The 20,810-nt window shown below is 50.1% G+C and overlaps 1 protein-coding gene across 2 annotated transcripts in view; it reads right to left on the minus strand.

Annotated features, from left to right (window-relative positions):
• Positions 1-17,490, minus strand: part of KLF16 (Kruppel like factor 16) — a 19,862-nt gene extending 2,372 nt beyond the window's left edge. Inside the window, exons 1-2 of one of the 2 annotated variants that reach the window (XM_027853179.1) lie at positions 17,102-17,490; positions 16,953-17,038 (exon numbers count right to left, since the gene is read on the minus strand). In XM_027853179.1, coding sequence (XP_027708980.1) covers positions 16,953-17,038; positions 17,102-17,490 — 475 coding nt within the window. Of the gene's footprint in view, positions 1-16,952 lie in introns of both variants that reach the window. The other variant, XM_027853178.1, reaches the window with a different exon arrangement.
• Positions 17,491-20,810: the final 3,320 nt, after the last annotated feature.

Raw genomic sequence — 20,810 nt, forward strand, 5'->3', positions numbered from 1 at the left:
AGAGAGAGAGAGAGAGAGAGAGAGAGAGAGAGAGAGAGAGACAGAGACAGAGACAGAGAGAGGCTCCCAGGCAGGTGGACTTGGGTTACTTTACCAGCACCCTTTGCCTCACCTCCTCCCTAAGCAGCTTCCCTCTGGGGCTGCAAAGTGCTCAGATCCCCAAACAAAAGAGAATGTCGAATTAGCCACCTAGGAACCCATATCCATCGGCTGCCCAGAGAATCTGAGAAGCTGCTATCTGCACCATTGAGGAGACCCACACAGACATAATCATAAAATCACTGGTCCTGAAGAATATGGAATACAGCAGCACTGTGACTAACAGTTCTCTAACGAGGATTCCTCCCATGCCTCCTCCTGGAACAGATGTGAGCCTGGACCTCTGAAGGAGGTGCTAGCAGAGGCCCAGGTATGGCTGGGTTCCCCAAGATGAAAAAGCTTCAAGCATTGGTCCAGGGAGACCTATCCCTGTGGGCATGGTCTGTCCTCAGACGGACAGCCCAGCCTGCCTAACTCTGGAGCTCAGCATTAGGTTCTGGCCACAGTAAGTCACAAAGGCTTAATAACATCCACTCTATCCCAAAAATCCTGGGTGAGGGAAGTGCTACTGGAATAGTCCCCATTTTCACAGAGGAGAAAACTCAGGCTCCAGTCACAGAGGCAGGATTTGAAACCAGAACTTGACTGTAGGTCCAGCTCATATAGCTCTCTGCTGCACAAGGAGGGATGTGGAGAAGGGAGCAGAAGAAATGAGAGATATTTTTGAAATCAACATGCTCAACGGTATTCAGGTCGGCTGCCACTTCAAGCTCCCAGGAACAGGAGTCAAGGGTTCTGTGTTCTCCTCTAAGAGCTGCATTTGACAAGTCTTGTGACCTTGGACAAGTCACTTGACCTCTCTTGGTCTGAAGTTTTCTATGTCTGTAAAATGGGGATATTACTCCCAAAATGGGGGGTGGGGTGGCAAAAAACATTATAGATGGCTGCCAATGGCCATCAGAACAGGAGGTATTTTCTTCTTCCCTTGGAATGTACATTCTCCCACCCTTCCTGCTCCTAGCCCATGAAAATCCTACACATGCTTAAGGGTTTAGCTTAAGGACCTCCTGAAAAGCTTCCCCTCGCCATCTCAGCCCCAGAACAAGACATCATGTCTTCAGGTAGAATAATCAGAATACCAAAATCTCAGAGCTAGAAGGGCTAACCCTCAGAAGAGCTCCTATCCAAGCCATACCCCAACAAGAAGTTCACTCCAACACACAAGGGGTCAGTGGGGAGTCTTCATGGTCCTGCCCACTTTCCTACAATATCACACTGTTGATTCATGTTGAGTTTGTCCTAACTCCAGGAATAGCCCTAGATCTTGCTCAGATGAACAGCTGTTTGGAACCCAAGTGTGGATACTTGACACATTTATCACTACACTTAATATCACCTAAGTAGATTTAATCATCCCAATGTCCTAGGCCAGCCAGGGCTCCTTAGCCTGGGGGGGGGGGGGGTTCATGAAAAATTTTTTTAAACATCTGGATAACTCTATTTCACTATATTTGATTTCCTTTGCAATCTTATGTATTTGATCTTGTTTATTTAACTTGATTTTGAGAAAGGGACCAGGACGTACAAAAAGGCTCCTGTGTTCTAAGCTGCCCAGAGTCTCTTGAATTTTTCCAGCCAGCCAGAGTAGTGTCATCTGCAAATAGGGCAGGTGTATGTATCACCTCTGCTCTGAATGACTGAGAAAAATGTAGAATGGCCTCCAGCCCAGCAGAGATCTCTCAGGTATGCCAGGGGAGACCTCTTTCCAAAAGGGCATCAAACTGTTAATAATTCACTCTCTCCAATATTTAACCAGTTTCAAATCTACCTAATTGCTCCAGGCCACTTGTTTCCCATCTTCTCCGTAAGAACAGCATGGGATTTTGTCAAATGCTTTGCTAAAATCGAGGTTAACTCTATTTACAGAGTTCCTCTCATCTGTTAAATCTCATAACCCAGCCATGAGAGAGGAAATAAGGTTAATCCTGACATGACCTGTTCTTTAAAAGAACAAGTTATCAATGTTTTTATCACTGTACTTTCCCAAAGAAAGGCTCCCCAACTCCCTCACCCCTTCCTGGAATAAGTCAGGTACAATCAATGACAGTAACAACAATGAACATTTATAGAATGCCAGGTGTCGGGCACTGTGCTAAGTGCTTTACAATTATTATCCCCTATGATTCTCACAACCATCTTGGGAGGTAGGTGCTATTATTAGCCTCATTTTACAGGTGAGGAAACAGGCAGACAGGGGTTAAGTGACTTGACCAGGATCACATAGTTAAGAAGTGTCTGAGGCTGAATTTGAACTCAAATCTTCCTGACTGCAGGCCCAGCTCTACCCACTGTACCACCTAGCTACTTTGGCTAGTTGTCAAGCAAAAAATAAACACACTGGCAAAGTCTGAAAATGGGAGGCATCTCTGACCTTTTATTAAAGGCAGGTCCTGCCACTTCCGCTTATGCTGGGCAATACTGTACTTCCTAAGCTTCTTTGGATTCTCCATTTCTTATGGTGTAGCACAATTTGTTCAGCCATCCCCCAACAGATGGACAAGTACTTTCTTGACAGTTCTTTGCAACTATAAAAAGTGCCACTAAAAATGTCTGTATAGAGAAGCTCTTTCCCTATGTCTTTGACCTCTCCCTGAGCTAGATGCCTAGTATTTGCTGGGCCAAAATATTTATGTATATGTGCGTGTGTATTTATATAGACACACACATATATTTATAGATTATATGTATACACATATTAATTAAATTTAATTTAATTAATTAAAATAATTTTTAAAAGCATTAATTACAAATTTTCTTTCCAAAATGGCCAGACAAGTTAACAGCTCCACCAACAGGAAACTAATGTGCCTGTCTTCCCACAGCCTCACCAACATTTATCAGTTTTATCTTTTCTCACCTCTGCCAATGTCATGGGTATTAAGTAAAACCTTAATTTTCATTTCTCTTCTTAAAGATTTAGAGCATTCTTCTATATGATTCTTTAATTTTTTTTTCTATTTAGGTAACTGGGGTTAAGTGACTTGCCCCCAGGGTCACACAGCTAGTGTCAAGTTTGGTCTGAGGCCAGATTTGAACTCAGGTCCTCCTGACTTCAGGGCCCGTGCTCTATCCACTACACCACCTAACTGCCCCTTCTATATGATTCTTTCATCTATTCTACTATGTTCACTGATCATCCCTTTAATAAAAGGTTCTACAATGTTGCTGAAAAGTGGAGTCAAATTTCTAGCCGATAGTTTGTAGACTATATTATTTTCCCGGGTTGGGGCGAGGGGGAGATGTCGGGAGGGGAAGAGAAGAAACAGAGACATTTGCCCTTTTCCAATTTTTTGTTGACTTCAGTTCATGAGCTTTCAAATCATCACAAACAATGGCTTTGCTAATCAAATTCAATAGATAGCTGAGGAAGGAAGTGGCACCTCTGGGCCTGGTGACTGACTTGAGATGCTCTCTTAGGATCTCACTTGTCTTGGGGCTGCCCTCTTTCCCCTTCTTTGTCATGTGGTATGGGTGACCCTTACAGTGAAGACACCAGGGATTGAAAGAGGTCCGACACCTAATAAGCTGAGCGACTGTGGGCAAGTCATTGGCCTCCAATGGGCCAAAGCCAATAAAATGAAATTTAATAGGACAAATGTAAAACTCTGCCCCTGGGTTTAAATAGTCAACTTTACCAACAGAAGATGGATGAAGATATTAATTAAATAACAGTTCCAACTCTGGAAATTTTAGTGAGTCAAGAGTGTGACAGGTAAAACTTAAAAAAAAAAAAAAAAAAAAAAGGGTTAATGCTATCCTAGGTTTCCCACTCAAAAGTCATGGGATTTTGGGCAAGTCACTTGACTTTCCTGAGCCTTAAGGGAAAGGCAGTGTCCACAAGAGAGGGTGGGGGTAGAGGGTCCTCTTCAGACCACATCTGGAGCACAGGGAAGCAAACAGCATGCTGAACCTGGAATCAAAATGACCTAAAACTACTTTGGACACTTCCTAATAGGTTGTGTGACCTTGGTTAAGTCACTTCAATTCTCTCTGAGCCTGTTTCCTAAGCCTAAAGAAGAGGGGGGGCAGAAGAGGTTAGGATGTGAGAACTTTATTCCAAAAGGAAGATCTGAAGACCCTCAGAAGGCAAAACTAGGAGCCATCAGAGACTGATTTAGGGTCAATGGAAGGAAAACCTCCTGAACAATAAGAGTTATCCATCACTCAGGAAGTACTGAGTCCTGGCCACCCCTGCAAAGGATCATCCAGGAGAGGTATGTGTTGTCATTTAGGGGCAATGTTGTTAAATGGATTCTTGGGCCAGGTATGAGCTTGGACTAGATAATCTCTAAGGTTCCTTCAAAGATGTTCTGAAGTCATTGAGCCACTCTGACCCCGCAATTTCTTCACCTGTTAAATGGCCATAACAATTCTCACATTAACGATAATAATAGCTACCATTTACATAAATCTTTTAAGGTTTGCAAAGCACTTTACAAATATTATCTTATCTGATTCTCCCAACAACCCTGGCAAGCAAGTGATATTATGGCCCCCATTTTATAGATGGGGAAACTGAGGAAGACAGAGGTTGAATGAGCTGCTCAGTGTTCCATAGCTGGTAGGTGTCTGAGGTTGAATTTGCACTTAGCTCTTCCCGACTCCAGGTCAGCTGCTGTATCCACTGAGCCATTTAGCTGCTTCTAGGTTACCTGAGTAAACACACACAGACACACAGACAGACAGACAGACAGACAGACAGACAGACACACACACACACACACACACACACACACACACACACACACACACATTCTCACTGTCTCTCTCTCTCTCCCCTTTTCCCAGAGGCTCCTTCATTGCCTGTTTTTAAAGGGATCCACAAGGAATCTGCTTATCTGCCTGCTCAGCTCTCTCACCTGAGCTCAGAAAAGGAAGTAGGGTAAAAACTTCAGTCTCAGAACTAGGGCAGTGGCATAAGTACATAAACTTGACTGAGGGCAAGGTGGGCCTGTGAGGACTGGCAGGGTCCTCCCCTCCATCTCTCTACCTCCCCAAGATACGCACAAACACCCACCCAAGTTAGGGCTCGGGGTGAAGAGAGGACTTGGGAGGGAGGGCGGGAGCCCAGGACAGGCCATACTTGCATTTTCACTTTCATTTTGACAAGGCTCACTACTTCCCTGTTTCCAGGCCCAGTTTGTGATGGGGGGTGAGGGGAGGAGAAGGGCTCTTTGGAGGCTGTCCATAGGCTCCCCAGGTGGGGGGCTGTGCCATAGCAGGGAGCTCTTACCACCCCTGTTCCTGTCTGAAACCAGCAGCAGGCTCTATCTCCGAGATAGGCCCTCTCCAGCTGGGTCAGGTAGCAAGAGGCAGAGAATCAAGGAGAGGAGGAAGGGGAGGGGAGAGACACTGGGGGACAGGATGTGTGAGGGTTTCAAGTCGGGAACAAGGCCCGGCTGGGAACAGAGCAGCAGCACGTACGTGAGCAGAGCGGTAGGGAGAATGTCCCGTGGCGTGTGTCCCCCCCACCCCCAACCCTCCTCCTACCTCCAGGCTCACATTTTCCCCCGTGCTCTGGGAGCAGGGGCCCAGCACAGTCTAAACAAACCAGTAGTTGCTACACCCCCCACCCTGCTCCCTAGGCCTTCTAGGCTAGGCTCAAAGGGAAGAGTCCCTGGAAACACAGCCGTCCTCTCCTCTCTAGCACCCACCAGCTAACCCAACCAGGCCCCCCCACCCTCAATCCCACAACCAACTGCCATTTAAGGAGGAAATGGGGGGCTAGAGCTCAGAGACAGCTAAGTTAGGACACTGATGGACATCATCCCCTGCAAAAGGAGGGGTGTAGGGACAAGGGCCCTGGACACCCAGAAAACGAGTCACTACACACTCCGGCAAAATCACTTTCCCTGTTTGAGCCTCAGTTTTCTCATCTAGAAAAAGAGTGACTGGAGAATGGATTTGAGTCAGGTGATGGGGCAGTACTTTAGAACTGCTTTGTCGTGATAACACAGACCTAGGAGTCTTAAAGGAAGAGGGAGGGAGAAAGGGGGACCTCGACATTGCCCTCAAGGGCAGAGACCTAAGCTTAGACCAAAGGATAGACAGAAGGAGCAGAGGGAGATTTCCATTCAAATAACAAAAACAAACCCTCTATCAATCAGAGTACTAAGGAAGAAAGAGAAAGGGTTGTTTCTGGAGGTAGTGAGCTCCCCATCACTGAGGGCTGGGAAACCATCAGGAAAGTTGTAGGGGTGGGGAAGGATCAAAATCTTCAGGTCCAGGTGGACAAAATGTCCTCTTAGGCCTCTTACACCTGTGTGAGATAAGATGCTAAGTCCAGATTCTTCTGCTTTAATTAAGTCTCAGTTCCATGACAGAGACCCTCATTTCCTTTACACTTTCCTCATCTTAGGATCATAGGAATTTGGTGACCCCTTCTATAGAGGGGTAAAAAGGAGGCCCAAGGAGGATTGCCCAGCTGCTAAGGGGCAATCTAGATTCAAACATGGGCCAGCCAGAACTCTACACTCCAAGACCCCAACTTCCAAAAAATAGATAGCCCTCCCCTTCACCTCATACCACCTAGCCTGTGTGTATCCATAGGAGGATGGGGGTGGGGGTGGAGGGAAGAGCTGCCTCTGGCAGCTTGAGGAAAGGGCCTAGGATTTGACAAAGTGTCACTCCAAGATCTTCCATGGCTCCTAAATGCCTAAGGAATCAAATCCAGACTTGTTTTGGCTTGGCATTCACGGCCTTCCACGATCTAGCCCCACCTCCCATTTCCAGCCTTGCCTCCTCTCTTCCTCTGACCCCCTTTCCTGGGCCTGATGTCCCAGCCAATGTGATTGATTCTGGTTAACTGTCTTCTGTCCTCAGAACTCACAACCCGCTCACTAATATGGCTCCTAGGGCCTGGAATACTCTCTCTCCTCCTCACCTACAAAATTCTCACCAGTTCTCCAAAAGGCTAACTCAAATGCTGCCTTGGCCAGGAAACCATCCTGTCCCTGTCACTGGGGGTATGGTCTTGTCCACCCCCCCACCCCCCGCCATATCCCCTGGACTGCCACTTCAATCATGTGCCTTTTATGCAGCACTATGCATGACAGTTTCATCCTGCTACTAGACTGTAAGCTCCATGCGGGCAGGAACTCTATCCAATGAGAATGCTAACAGCTGACATTTATATTGTGCTTTTAAAGTTTACAAAGCATTTTAAATGTGAAATTTTTATTTCTAAATTTACAGACAAAGGACCTGAGCGTGAAGAAAGGTGATTTACCCAGGATCACACAGTTAGCAGGGATCAGAGGCAGGCTTTAAACTCAGATATTCCCGATTCCGAGGCCATGCCCTGCTATTGTCTTATCCAAAGGCAGGCGATGTAGGAATGGCCTAATCTCACAAGTTTAGGTTTTTAAAAGAGGAAAGTGCTTTGTAAGACTTACAGTGGTACTTAAGTTTCAGTTTCCCCAACTGAACAATGAAGCAGTTGGATTAGATGGTCTCTAAGGTCCCCCTTACCTATGAGGGGGTGATTTTGTGATGTGGAGTTTCCTGGGAACACAGGCCAAACTTATAGCAGGAGATGAAAAACAGGGGACACTCTGAAATGGAGGGGGCCCTTCCCGACCACCATATGGGTGCCAGGTACAAGCCATTCCCCAAGGACCACACATGGAGAGGAGTCAGTCCCCAACATCTCAACCTCGCTTAGCCGAGAGATAATCAGATTGGGGTAGGAAAGGAGGGGTTTTATTCCCCCCACCCCTTTTCCCCAGGTGCAGTCCTTGTGGCCAACTTAACCCAGGACAGGCAGCAGAGGCCAGGGAAGGAAGCGCTGAGCTCAGACTTCTGTGACTCTGGACAAATAACTTTTCTGGGTCTCAGTCTCCTCATCTGTAAAGTGGGCAGAAGTGGGAAAACCTTCCCCAATCTCCCAAATTTTACAGAAAATTTCTTCTTCAAGGAAGTCTCTCCTTTTGAAAAGGGGATTACAGACTCTTTCAACTCTAGGGAAAAGTGAACCATGTTCTCCCTTTTGTCTTTTAGAAGCAGCTGGTGATACATTGGATAGAAAACGGGGCCTTTAGTCATCAGACACTTCCTAGCTGTGTGATCCTAGGTAAGTCTTTAAACTTCTGCCTGCCTCAGTTTTCTCAACTGTAAAAATGGGTATAATAATAGTACCAACCTCTTGGAGGTTTTTGTGAGGATCACATGAGATATTTCGGTAAGTACTTAGTGCAATGCCTGGCAGGCACTAGAAAAATGCTCATTCCTTTCCCTTTGCAGGAAGGTGAGGGGCAGGGGTGGAGGAAGCCTGTGACCTTATTCAATAGAGGGAAAAAGGCCATCTAGAATACAAGGTCTCCTACTTCCTAAACACTCCCTTTCTCATCCCCCTACCAAGACCTTGCCTGGTTTCTGGAGAATTCAAAGGGACTCCAGAAACGAACCCATGGGCTACCCTAATGATGCTCTGTTATTAAAAGCTCCCCACCACCACTCCACTCCCCTCCTCCTCACCTTATCAGGGAAGCTCAGTATAAAGAAAAACAGAGGACTTATCTCCCCCATGTAGAGGACACCAAGACACTCCCAAGTCCAAAGAAACATGCCAATCACCACCTACTCCAAACTAATGAACAAACCCAGAAAACAGACTACCAGAGACCTTTTCCATTCATCCACTAATTCATTCAACCTGTATTTATACAACAAAGAGGTGAGTAGAAGCAGAGTGATAGCTGCCCCCATTTAGAGTACAAAGCATACTCAAAATAAGCAGTGGGAGTAGGATTAGTCCCATTTCACAGGTATGGAAACTGAGGCTCAGAAGTTAAGTGATGGTCCAACTAGTCAATAGCAGAAGTGGGTCAGGCACCTAGGTCTTCTATTTATCAGGCACCTGCTAGTGTCCTAAGATGGCACAGCTCACCACTCCCAACTTTCTATACCCAAAACCCAAGTTTTGAGGGAGGGAGAGGAGAAAGCATTTACAACTGCCTAGATGGGCAGAAGATGACCAACTAGCTATTCTCTGGCAGGGCCTCCACCCATCCCAGACACCCACCCCGATTAGGGCCTTAGCATCAGCTCAGTCTGGCACTGCCCCCAGAACACTCAGGCCCCACCTCGGAGAATCAATATCAGTACCTGGCCTAGCCTGGCCTGAACCTCTGCCCTGAGGACCAAGGACACTTCAGAAGCCATGGGAATCTGAGGCCAATGAGGGAAAGGCACCAGGCTCCCAACCCCTGAGTCCCAGGTCCAACTTCTCTCTCCAGGGAGAGCCATGTAAGACCCGGGTCTGAAGGAGAAGTCCCAAATAGGGGACTAGGCTGAAGCTTGAGTCTAGCCTCACTTGCCCAAACCTAAGATGATGATAATGATAATGATGACAATAATAATAAAAGTAATTGTACATATATAGCCCTTTAAGGTGTGTAAAGCACTTTACACAGAATATCTCACTTGATCCTCACAACACACCCTGAAATGGGTGATTATGTTATGATACGATCATGAGCCCCATTTTTACAGACCACGAAACTCAGGCTTCCAGGAGGCTTCAGTCTCTACCACCACCCCAGAGGCTGGCCTGACTTCCAGAACAGGCCTGGCAGGGAGGGCCCTCAGAAACCACCAACCTTAGTGCTGCTCCCCCGTTACATTTCCCAGATGGGGAAAAGAGGCTAAGCAGCTGTCCAAGGTCAAGTTGTATGGGGAGCAGAGCTAGGGAGTTCACCCCTGGGCTCTAGGCCCTAAACCTAGAGCAGCATAGGCCAAAAAGGAGCATATGCCCAGGAGAACTAGAGCACAGGGAACAGACAGAGTATTGGACCTGGAGTCAGGAAAGCCTGTCTCCAGTATTCATTAACTGTGAAACCTTGGGCAAGTCACTTAACCTCTCAGTTTAACTCGACAGATGGGAAAACTGAGACCCAGAAAGTGGGAGACTTGCCCAAGGTCACACATCTTTCAGATGCAGTATCTGGAGTTCTTTCCACTACCTACCTGGAAGGGCTGTTGTGAAGCCCAAATGAGATAATATTTGCAAACCTTAAGGTGCTATCTAGATGCTAGCCTCTTCCTCCTCTTCTTCCTCTTCTCTACTATGGGGATCACAGTTTCTTAGATTTAAGGTTGGAAGAGACCTTAGAGGTCCAACTGCTCTGACCTTCTCCTTGTTTTTCAGAGAGGACAAGTGACGTGTCCAAGGACACAGAGGTAGCAAGAGACAGTGAAAGGATGTGAACCCAGGTTTCTTGCTGCCTCTGTAGAAATAGTGAAGAGTAACTGATGGATGCTGGGGGGTGGGCAGTGCATAAGTTAATATACCCAAGAGTTGGAAAAAAACCGTTCAACTGCAAATCAGGTCTCAGATGTGGGCAAGTCACCTAACCACTCTGAACCTCAGTTTCTTCAGCTCCAAAATGGGGCAACAATGCTTACACAGCCTTCTTTGGAGGGGGGGATCCTAAGGCAGGTTGCTGGGCGAAATCTAACTAAAAAGCTGCTATGAAATGTGAGCTACTGTTTGTCAAGTCAAGGAAGTCCAGCTGACTGAACCCAAGGACCTCTCCCAGCTGACACAGGGTGCTCTCTAGGACAAATCTGTTCCTTCATCAAACATCACAACATCTTTCACCCACCCACCCCTCTGATCCTTCCTTGGGAACTCCCAGAACCTCCATGGCTAGCCTCCCAGCCTCCCTCCCTAGAGCTCCCCTCTTAAGCATCCAGACAGGCCTGCAAACCCAGACACAAACAAACCAGGGGGTCTAGCACTTCCCCCACTTCCCAATGGTAATTAACCCAATTATCCCCCCTCCCTTTTACCCCTCCCACAGGGGCCCTAGAAGAAACCACCTGGTGGGGGAGGGGGGAAGAAAAAAAAAGGGGAAAAAAAATTTCCCTCTAAATTGTACAATTTTCCTCCTGGGTCTTAAAGCCAGTCTCACCTCCAGGAAGGCAGTACTTAACTTGGTGGAGTATTGGCACTTGGTCAATATGTAACAGAACTAGGAGTCAGTGCACCCTGAAAGGTCTCTGAGCCCCAGGGAGGCTGGGGGTGGTGGGTGGAGGAAGGATGGAGAAGGAATATCTTTCAGGAGGCCCAGGTACCCTTCCATCTTTCGAGGTAGGGAGGGAAAGGGTTATCACTGGCCCCATTTTACAGGTAAGGAAACTGACAAAGAGAAGCGACCTCCCCAATCATACAAGCTGCCAAGTGTCAGACCCAGGAACAGATCTTAGCATCCTGCCTGCCAAAAGAAACAACAGCCCCAGTCCAGAATGGAGGTTGGAGACACAGACATGGGATCTACTCCAGGATTGGTCATCAACTCCCAGGGGGTGGATCCCCTTCCCTTCTTAGGGCCTGCTTCCTCCTCAGTCAAGTGGTGTAGGGGCCCAGAGGTATTAGGTTAATTGGTGTGAGGTCCTTTGTAGGATTAGATCTGCATAACCCCAGGCAATGGTCAAGTGAAGTTTAGGCCATTTGGTTTTCCCTATAAAATAGAGAGGTCGGGCCAGATGATCTTGTGGACTTCCCCAAGGTCACACTGATGGCCAACCCAGGACTGAAACTCTGGTCTCCTGACTCAGAGGCCAGGAATTCATTCAGCTATATTCTGAGGGGCCCTGAAATTTCCTTAGGGCCCTGACAGTTCACCCCCACCCAGGCTGGGCTCCTGACGCACACTGCTAAAGAAAGCTAGAAAACATACACACACACTCACTCTCTCTGTCTCTCTCTCTCCCCTTCCAAGAGGGAAGAGAAGAAAACCAACCCAACACCCAGAGATCACTGAACTGGGGAAAGTGAGGCCTAGAAAGTAAAGAAGTGATGAGGAAGTGATCACAGTAAAATGGGAAGCAAGCTGGCTTCCCTGCTTCAAACCTGGCTTCAAATCCTAACCCCGTTACCTCAGGGACCTTGGGCAAGTCATTTCACCCCTGCGAGGCCCAATCTGTCCATCTATAAGAAGAAGGGGGTTGGATTAGGGCAGGAAGTTATTAACCTTTTTTGAATCGGGATCACTTTGGACAGGCTAATGAAGCCTAGGGACCCCTTCTCAGAATGATGTCTTTCAATGCCTTTTTAAAAAATTATGTTGGTTTACAGAGGAAATCAATTATACTGAAATAATTTTCAATTTTTTTTTTAAATTCAGTCTCCTCAGGTTAAGAACCCCTGGCCTAGATGGTCTTTAAGGTCCCCTCTCAGCCTTAAAATTCTATGAGCCTGAGGGCTGGATGCCAGATAGAAGCTCATTCTTGCCCTCCCACACCCACCCCCAAGAGCCCATCTTCTCCATCCCTGAAGCCCAGATGCCAAGGATGCCAGTCTCACCTGATGCAAAAGAAAAAAAAGAACATTCTCTACTCTTGATCTACATAGGGTATATCATCTGTACCCATGGACAATTGGGAAAGGACTACTTACACTACTAAGGGAACCTGAGCTGAAAAGGGGATGGGAACTCTCTGTTGTCTAATGGTTTTTCACTCGTGGCTAACTCTTTGTGACCCCATTTGGGGTTTTCTCAACAAAGATACTGGAGTGGTTTGCCATTTTCTTCTCTAGCTCATTTTACAGATGAAGAAACTGAGGCAAACAGAGTAAAGTGACTTGCCGAGGGTCACACAGCTAGGATGTCTGAAGCCAGATTTGAACTCAGGAAGAGGAGTCTTCCTGATCACAGCCCATCGCTCTATCATACACCACCTCGATGCCCAAAGGGAGGTAGAAAACAAGCTACAATAAAGCCTTATCTTTCAACTCAGGGGATTGTGGGATTTAGAGCTGGAAGGGCCCTTAGAGACCTTCTACCATGGTCTTGAGAGTCCAACCCCTCTTGTTTATAAATAGGAAACTGAGGCTTGAAAGGAAGACACTTGCCCAAGGTCATGTAGGTCCTCAGATTGCACAACTGGAGTTCTTTCCACCACAAAACACAAAGGAGGGCTCCCTCTCATCCCACCTTTTCTCTCCTCCATCTAGAATCCAAAGGACCCTCAGAAGTCATCCAGTCTAATGTCTCTTCATGTTACAGATGACGGGACTGAGGTCCAGAGAAGCTGATTCACCTGCCCGAGGTCCCCCAGCTAGTCGATGGCAGAAGAGGAATCTAAACCCATTTCATTCAGCTCCCAATAGACCAGAACTCTTCTATCACCCCAGACTATGTATCTACTTAAGCAAGTTCCACTCTGGGCCTCTAAAAAGTGAAGATGGAGGGAACTCAGAGGGTTACCCCCGACTCAAATGTGTTTCCATTTTTGGCCATGAGCAGCTCTAGCCCTCCACATCCTACAGGGAGAAGGTGGGAGACACCCTTCCGTAGGCCCTCACAAACAACATTCTCGAGAGGATAAGGAGGATCAGGCAGGAGCAGTACCACCTTTTCATTGCAGCCCAACTTGACACCTTTCCAACTCAGTGAGTGTGTGTATGTGTGTGTGTGGGGGGTGATCTTACTTCTCTGAGCCCCATATAGCACCATTTCACACTGGAGTGTAATGGTAAGGGCACAGACTTTCCAGTAAGCCTTCTGTATGACCCAGGTAATTATGAACAAGTACTCTGCTTCTACTAGTAGGTATAGTAAATAACACACCAGAACCCAGAGTCATGAAGACCTGGATTCAAATTCTGTCTTAGAGAATTACTAGCTGTGTGACCCTGGGCAAGTCACTTAAAACCTCTGCATCTCAGTTCCCTCATCTGTAAATCAAGGGAACTGGACTCACTGACCTTAAAGGCCCTTTCCATCTCTCAATCTATGATCCTAGGAGCCCCGATTGGCCCTTCCATGAAATGGTGTAAGACTCCCTGTCTCCTTCATTAGAGTTTCATAATTTTGTACACTAAGAGAGGGATGAGACCTTATAGATTATCTAGCTCAACCTACCCATTTTATAGATGAAGAAACCAGAGAGGTTAAGTAACAATTATGGTCACCCAGGCAGGATTTTGCCCAATATAGATGCATGATTTATCACCTTTTATCTGGGTGCTATTAGAGATAACCTTACTATTCAATGTTACTTTCCCCCCAGGACTGTAAGTAAGGGCTGGCTGAAGGGAGAATAGGAAGGCAGACCCTAAAGTCAGGCCAAGTTCACGGTAGGGCCCTTCTCCTCCCCTCCAAGCTTCTTTCCCACTCCTTCATGCTACAAACAGGGATGTCAAAAGAGAACAAGGGAAAGGCAGTAGTAGTGGGCAGAAAGTCAGAAGGATAGAGGTCCAGGGTGTGCCTCTGTGATCCTAGGTCAATTACAGCTTCTCAGGGACCCACTTCCAACTCTTGAGGGTTTGAGTACCCTCCACCAAAGAACTCGAATATTTTACACCACCCCCCAAAAGGGGGGGAGGAGGTTCTATTAGTCCATTTTTTTTTAACTGTCCCTGGACTTTCCTTAGGAGAAATTGAGCAGGTCCCTGTGTCCTCATTGCCAAAAAAGGAAAAGGATTTGCTCAAACTTTATCACTAACCTTGTGACCCTATGCAAGTCCTTTCCCTTCTGAGAGCCTCAGCTTCCCCATTTATAAAATGATAAGACATGAGAGTTTCCAGGGTCCCATTTAAGCTCTTCTAACATTCAGCATTCTTTGTTCTAAAAGCCCTTGAAAAAAATCTATGTTCACTCAAACTCTTAAGTGTCTACTCTGTAATGAATAAGCAAGCATGTAAGCACCTACTATGTGCCCAAGCACTGGGGAATATACCCAGACCAAAATGAAACAATTCCTGCAAGGGAATATCCATTCCATTTCTCCTGATCATTGATAAAGGGATGAAGTTTAACCAAGAGGCAAGAGCCTGCCCTCATTGAGCTGATTCTCTTGTAGGGGTAAATATGCAGAGGCAGGTTAAGAGTGCTAAGATCCCAAGATAAAAATCAAAACCTTAAGGGGAAGGGTGGAAAGGAGGAAAAAAAATTCCCCATAAGATTAGTTTTGGAGTCAGAGGGTGTGGGTTCAAATCCCGTCCTTGATTACTTACTAGCCAGTGTGAGCTTGACCAAGTCACAACCCCTCAGGCCTTAATTTCCCCAACTATAAAATAAGAAGGCTGTACTGAAAACAAGGTCTAGTTCCAGCACTAAATCTATGAGGCTTTAGTAGTCACTAATAAGGACTGATATGAAAAACAGTGCCCTGCCAGTGACACTGTGTGACCCTGGGTAAGTCACCAGCTCTTTCTGGGCCTAGACTTCCTTCAATTTCTACTATATTCAAAGCCCTGTAAGAGATTATGGACAAGATACAGAAACAGAAGTAAGGTCCTTGGCTTAGGCAGTTCATAGTCTAGTGGGAGGATATGCCAACACAAATAAATGCAACACGAAAAGATTCCATCAACACACATATAAGATGCTAGGTGGCCTAGTACAGATGGAAGGGCAATGAATTTGGGGGTCAAAGGGCCTAGGGCAAGTTCCTCCCTTTCTCTCCGGGACTGAATCCTCACCTGTAAAATGAAGGACCTACCAGATGGATCTCAAAGGTCCCTTACGGGGCTGACATTCTCTGTTCTCAGGTTCTACACCAGCCGCCTCATCCCCCCCCCCAACTCCCCCAGCCCCTAAGTCAAACATTCCCCACCTGGTGTCTCCCAGGCTGCTCAGCCCCACCCAAACAAGATCACCACATATTTGAAAAGACACAATCCGAGAAGGCTTTAAATGCAAAATGGGTTTTGGGTTAACCACCCCCCCCAACTTCAGGCAGCAGTTTCAGATCCTCCCCCAGCCCCCATGGCCCCACCCCTCCATTCCCGGTCCCCCACCAGCCCGAAGGACCTAGTGAGGCGGGGAGGGAAAAGGAGGCGGGGAGGGGCCGCTGGCAGAGCGGATCAGCTGGGAGGACAGGCGTCCCACGCCCCCCTCCGCCCCCAGTACAGACTCCGGAGTCCACCGCCTCCCAGCCTCCCCTTCCCCACTCAAGTGCTGCCCGCCCGCCTGCCAGCCCGCCCGCCGCCCCCCCCGGCCCCCGCGCAGGGCGCTGTGCCAACCTCGCGCTCCCAGCCGGCTCCCCGGGCACCGCCCACCCGAGTCCCCTCCCCTCCCCTCGACTCCACTCGGCGGGCAGCAGCGAGGGCGGGGGTCGCGCCAATCGCACCCACTTAACAAACTTATTAGTGTGCCCCCCCATACGCACATATACATTAATCTGAGAAAAGAGACCCCCCCAAATCCCGCGCCTTAGGAAACGCTATTGGGGGGGACCGCGTGGGGGCGGGGTCCCCACCCACGCCCACACAAAGCCGGGGCCACGCGAGCCCGCGGGGGCCACACTGGATACCCACCTCCCCCCAACCCGGGCTCCCCGCCCCCAGAAGACCGAACTGTGCCCGCCCCCGCAGGGAGGGGGGTTGGGAGGGAAAAGGAGGGTAGAAGCCGCGTGGAAAATCACCGATCCCGCCTCCCGACCTTTCTCCCTCCCCCCCAACCGCCCCCACCCCAGCCCCCAGCTGGCGGGGAACAAAGGCGGGGGACCCCCGAGGGAGAGGAGGGTCAGGGAGCCGGGAAGGGGTGGTACGGGGGGGGGGAGGGGAAGCAATAGTGCTAGGGGGAGGGCAGGCAGAAAGGGGGAATCGAGGGCCCAGGATGGGGGCGGCGGGTGCATAGACCTCGGGGCGCGAAGGCGAGCTGAACTGGGGTGATGGGACTGCCAGCGGCGGGGTGCGCCGAGAGGGGGTGGCGACACGCGAACCTGCGGAGAAGAGGGGAGGGAATGGATATGGGGTAGAGGGCGCCGAGTGGAGCCCAGAGCCAGCCGAGTGCAGCGGAGCAGCAGGTCCCAGGCCAAGGGGGAAGGAGAGCCTAGGGGGAGGCGAAGAGGCGGGGATGGCAAGGGACTAGATAGGCGGGGGTGGGGGGGCGGCTCTCACCTGTGTGCGTCCGCATGTGCGCCTTGAGGTGGGAGGACTTCCCGTAAACTTTGCAGCAGCCCTCGAAGCGGCACGGGTGGCGCTTGCTGGGCGGTGAAGGGCTGTGGCAGCGGCGGGAGGCGGCGTGGGCGGCGGCCGTGGGGGCGGGCGGGCCGGCCGGGGGGGCGCCGTCGGGGTCCCCGTTGCAGGAGCAGGACGAGGACGAAGAGGAGGTGCTGCTGCCGCTCTCCGAGTGAGCCGAGGCGGGGCGCGGCCCGCGCAGGTCCGTCAGGATGTTGGCCACCGCCAGCAAGTTGGGGGGCTCGGCGGGGCCAGGGCCCGGGGCCGGGGAGCCCCCGCGCGCCGCGGCCGCCTGCAGAGCCTCGCGCACCTCCAGGTCCTCACGGCTGCAGTCACCCGGGGCCGGTGGATCCGGGGCTGGCGGGGCCGGGGGCGGGGGCTCGGGCCGGGGCAGGGCCGCCGGGTGCACCACGGCACCCGTGGAGATGGACATCAGGCACTCGGCGGCGAAGTAATCCACGCAGGCCACGGCCGACATGCCGGCCCCTGGGCGCCGGGCAGGCGGGGAGACCAAGGGGGAGAGAGAGAGACCCGAGCTAGAGCCCTCGCGCTGTCGCCGCTGCTGCCCACGCCTGTCCCTGCCGCCGCCGGCCGGTCCCTCCTTCTCTCCCTCCGGCTCCGCGCTCCGCTCTCTCCGGCTCCGCCCGCCCCGCGCGCTCACTCACTGACGCGCCCCTGACGCACCGGAGACCGCGGGGGCGGGGAGGGGACCCCGCCCAGAGGGAGGGGGGGCCGGGCCACCGCGTGCGCCCCCTCTGGTGGGGGGAGGCGAGGGGAGGGGCGACCCCGCCCCCCTACGCGCGCCCCACTACCGCGGCGGCGGCACAATGGCCCCCAGGGGAAGGGGGCAGAGAGGGGGGGGGAAACGCCCCCGACCTCGGGTCGCTACTGGCCGCCCCGCCCCCCTCGGCCCCCTCTCCACGTGGGCCCGGGAAGGGGTAACGCCCCTCCCCCCTCAATTTCCCTCCTCCAGAGACCATGCCCCACCCCCTCGCTGGGCACTGCCCCTCCCCCTTTGTGGGGCGGTGCCCCTTCCCCTCCCCCCGCCTCCCTCTTGGCTTGTAGGGCGGTGCCCCCCTCCCCCCCTCGTCCCCTGGGCACTGGCCCTTCCCCCTTCTCAGGCTGGCACCACCACCCCTTACTGCGCCTCCTCTCCCCTTCATCGGGCTTATTCCCTCTCCTCGGTTCCCCTCCCCCACTCAGGCCATTCCCCCACCGTCTCAATTCAGACCCCAGCCTGACTCTGACCTCCTTTCCCTCCCCTTCCTCACCCCGGGCCCCCATCCCCGGCCCGGAATCACCAAAACCTAGTCAGACCCTGCCTCTTTTTGGAGATGCTCGCTGTTTCCCTCGCCCACGCCTAGGGCTTTGGGAAGTATTTTCTAACCCCAGAAGCTGAGAGTTCTTTCCACCACCGCTACCCCCTCGCGAAAAGTAAAGAGAAATGGGGGGGGGGGCGCTACAATGACCGTGAGGGTGAATGGAAGCCTCCCCTTATTGGTCAGGAGAGGGAATGGAATTCCCCCATTGGCCAGAAGGGTGAATGGAATCCCCCCTTTATTGGCCCTGAAGGGGTTCATTCTCTCCCCTATTCCTGACCGTATCCAGTTCCGAGCCTTTCCAACCAGGACGCCCCCCTCATCTCTCCGCAGAGCAAGTTGGAGCCGAGTGAGTAAGTGAGGGTATATGGGGTGGCTGGTTGGGGTCGTTAAGGATCACAGGCACCTTGGCATGGAAAATTATGGTAGGAGTCACACCAAAGAGCATTTACACCCAGATGCCCCAAGAGATAGCCCTCACAAGCTTCCTCCCAGTCTACCACACCCCCGACAGCCAAAGCTCATACCCAAGCGCCAAGGTGGAGAGGTGAGGTACCATCTCTGTTTATCTTCTTACCTGGCCTCGTTGAGAGCACCTGGTACCACCTGCTTCCCAGTTCCAGGCTTAAGCCACAGCTCTCCAGTGGGCGCATAACATCCACTGAAATCCTATAACGTTTCTGTTGCCTGGGGTGAATGTAATACTGTCCTCTAGTTGTTTCGTCGACCACATCTGGATTAGACTACTGCTTTGTCCCTGACTCACTGACTTTGAGCAGATATGCTCCCTTCTTGATCCTCAGTTTCCCCACTTGCCAAATGAAGGAGTCAAGTTAGATGATCTCTGCAAATCCCTTCCATTTTGGATTTTCCTCATCCTAAAGTCTCTTCCAGTTCTGACATCCTGGCTTCTGTGTTCCAAGAGCCCTTCCAACTCTGGCAGTCTTTTGTATCTTCTAAGGTCCCTCAGAATGGTATAGTAGAACCCTGAACCTGGAGTCGGAAGGAGTTGGGTTTGAATCCAGACATTCTACTCCGTTTGTTATCCTGGACAAAATCACTTAACCACTCTGAGCCCCAGTATTCTCATCTGTAAAACATGGCCTCTAAGGTTCCTTCCTGTTCTGACATTCTATGTCCTAAGGGCCCTTTCCACTCTGCTACCTTATATTTTATACAGCCTTGACAATCTATGTTCCAAGGTTCTTTCCACCAATACTTTTGTTGTTGTTGTTTTCAATCCTGTCCAACTCTTCATGACCCCATTTGGGTTTTTCTTGGCAAAAATTCTGAAGTGGTTTGCCATTTTCTTCTCCAGTTCATTCTACAGATGAGAAAACTGAGGCAAACAGAGTGAAGTGACTTGCCCAGGGTCATACAATTAGTAAGTATCCGAGGCTGGATTTGAACTCAGGTCTTTCTGACTCCAGGCCTGGCCCTCTATCCACTGATCTACCTAGCTGCCCTCTAATATTTTATGTGACCTAATTCCAATGGCCTTCTAGCTCTTTTTCTGTGTTCTAGCAAGTCTGTCTTGCCTCCGACCCCTCTTCCCCCTTAGGTCCTGGTCATTCAGGGCAATGTTGTTCTGTTCCAGAGGGATCTGGGCACATAGCAAGCTCATGATTAAATGCTCAGTGAAAGGAATAAAGGAATGAATGGTGTTCTAGGTGACCTGGGCAGATATCCATGGCATTCAGGCCCTTCCAAGCCTGCCCTACAAACCTGCCTTCCTGTTCTCACCTAGTCAGTCATAGAATTACAGGAGATCAGAGTTGGAAGAAATCTCTGCTGGCCCAGTCCCCCTCGTTCTGAAGCAAAGGCCCTTGCCCTAAGTCTTGGACTCATGGGATTATAGATTTATAGCTGGAAAAGGACTTGAGTGAGCATTCATCCAGTCCAGCTTCCTTGGGGTACAACTGAGGAAACAGCCCAGTTCTATTCACCTAACTGGATGCTTCTTAGCTCCTCATCAGAGGCTCAGGCTCCTCTATTTCTCACCTCCCACCTTCACACCCGCCATTTCCCAGTCCCAGGAATGGTCTCCCACCCACCATCTTTGCCTCTAGAAATCCTCCAGACTTCCTTTAAGGCCCAGTACCAGTGCCACCTCCTCTGATAAGTCTGCCCTGATTCCCCTCAGGTCTCCTTTGAAGCCCTCATAATACTGTCTGCAGTGTCTCCTCTGTGCTTCCTCACATCTTGCCTTCCTGTGCCTTAGCTATCTGGACAAAGCATCTGACTTGGGTGATTTGGGGGGTGGGGGGAAGATATATATATTTTTCACTCTGAGAAATTTTTTGCTGTTTTCTGTGGGCCCATTTTGACTCTTATCTCCACAGTGGCCATGCCAGGCTCTAACTCCTTGATCTCCAAGCAAGGAAAAATTAGTAACTCACATTTCTGTAATAAATAACCAACATTTATTCAGGACTTTAATATTGACAAAGCACTTTACCTACCATATTTCATTTTAGCC

This window comes from Vombatus ursinus, unplaced genomic scaffold, assembly GCF_900497805.2.
Source record: "Vombatus ursinus unplaced genomic scaffold, bare-nosed wombat genome assembly UNPS02009918.1, whole genome shotgun sequence".
Taxonomy (NCBI): domain Eukaryota; kingdom Metazoa; phylum Chordata; class Mammalia; order Diprotodontia; family Vombatidae; genus Vombatus; species Vombatus ursinus.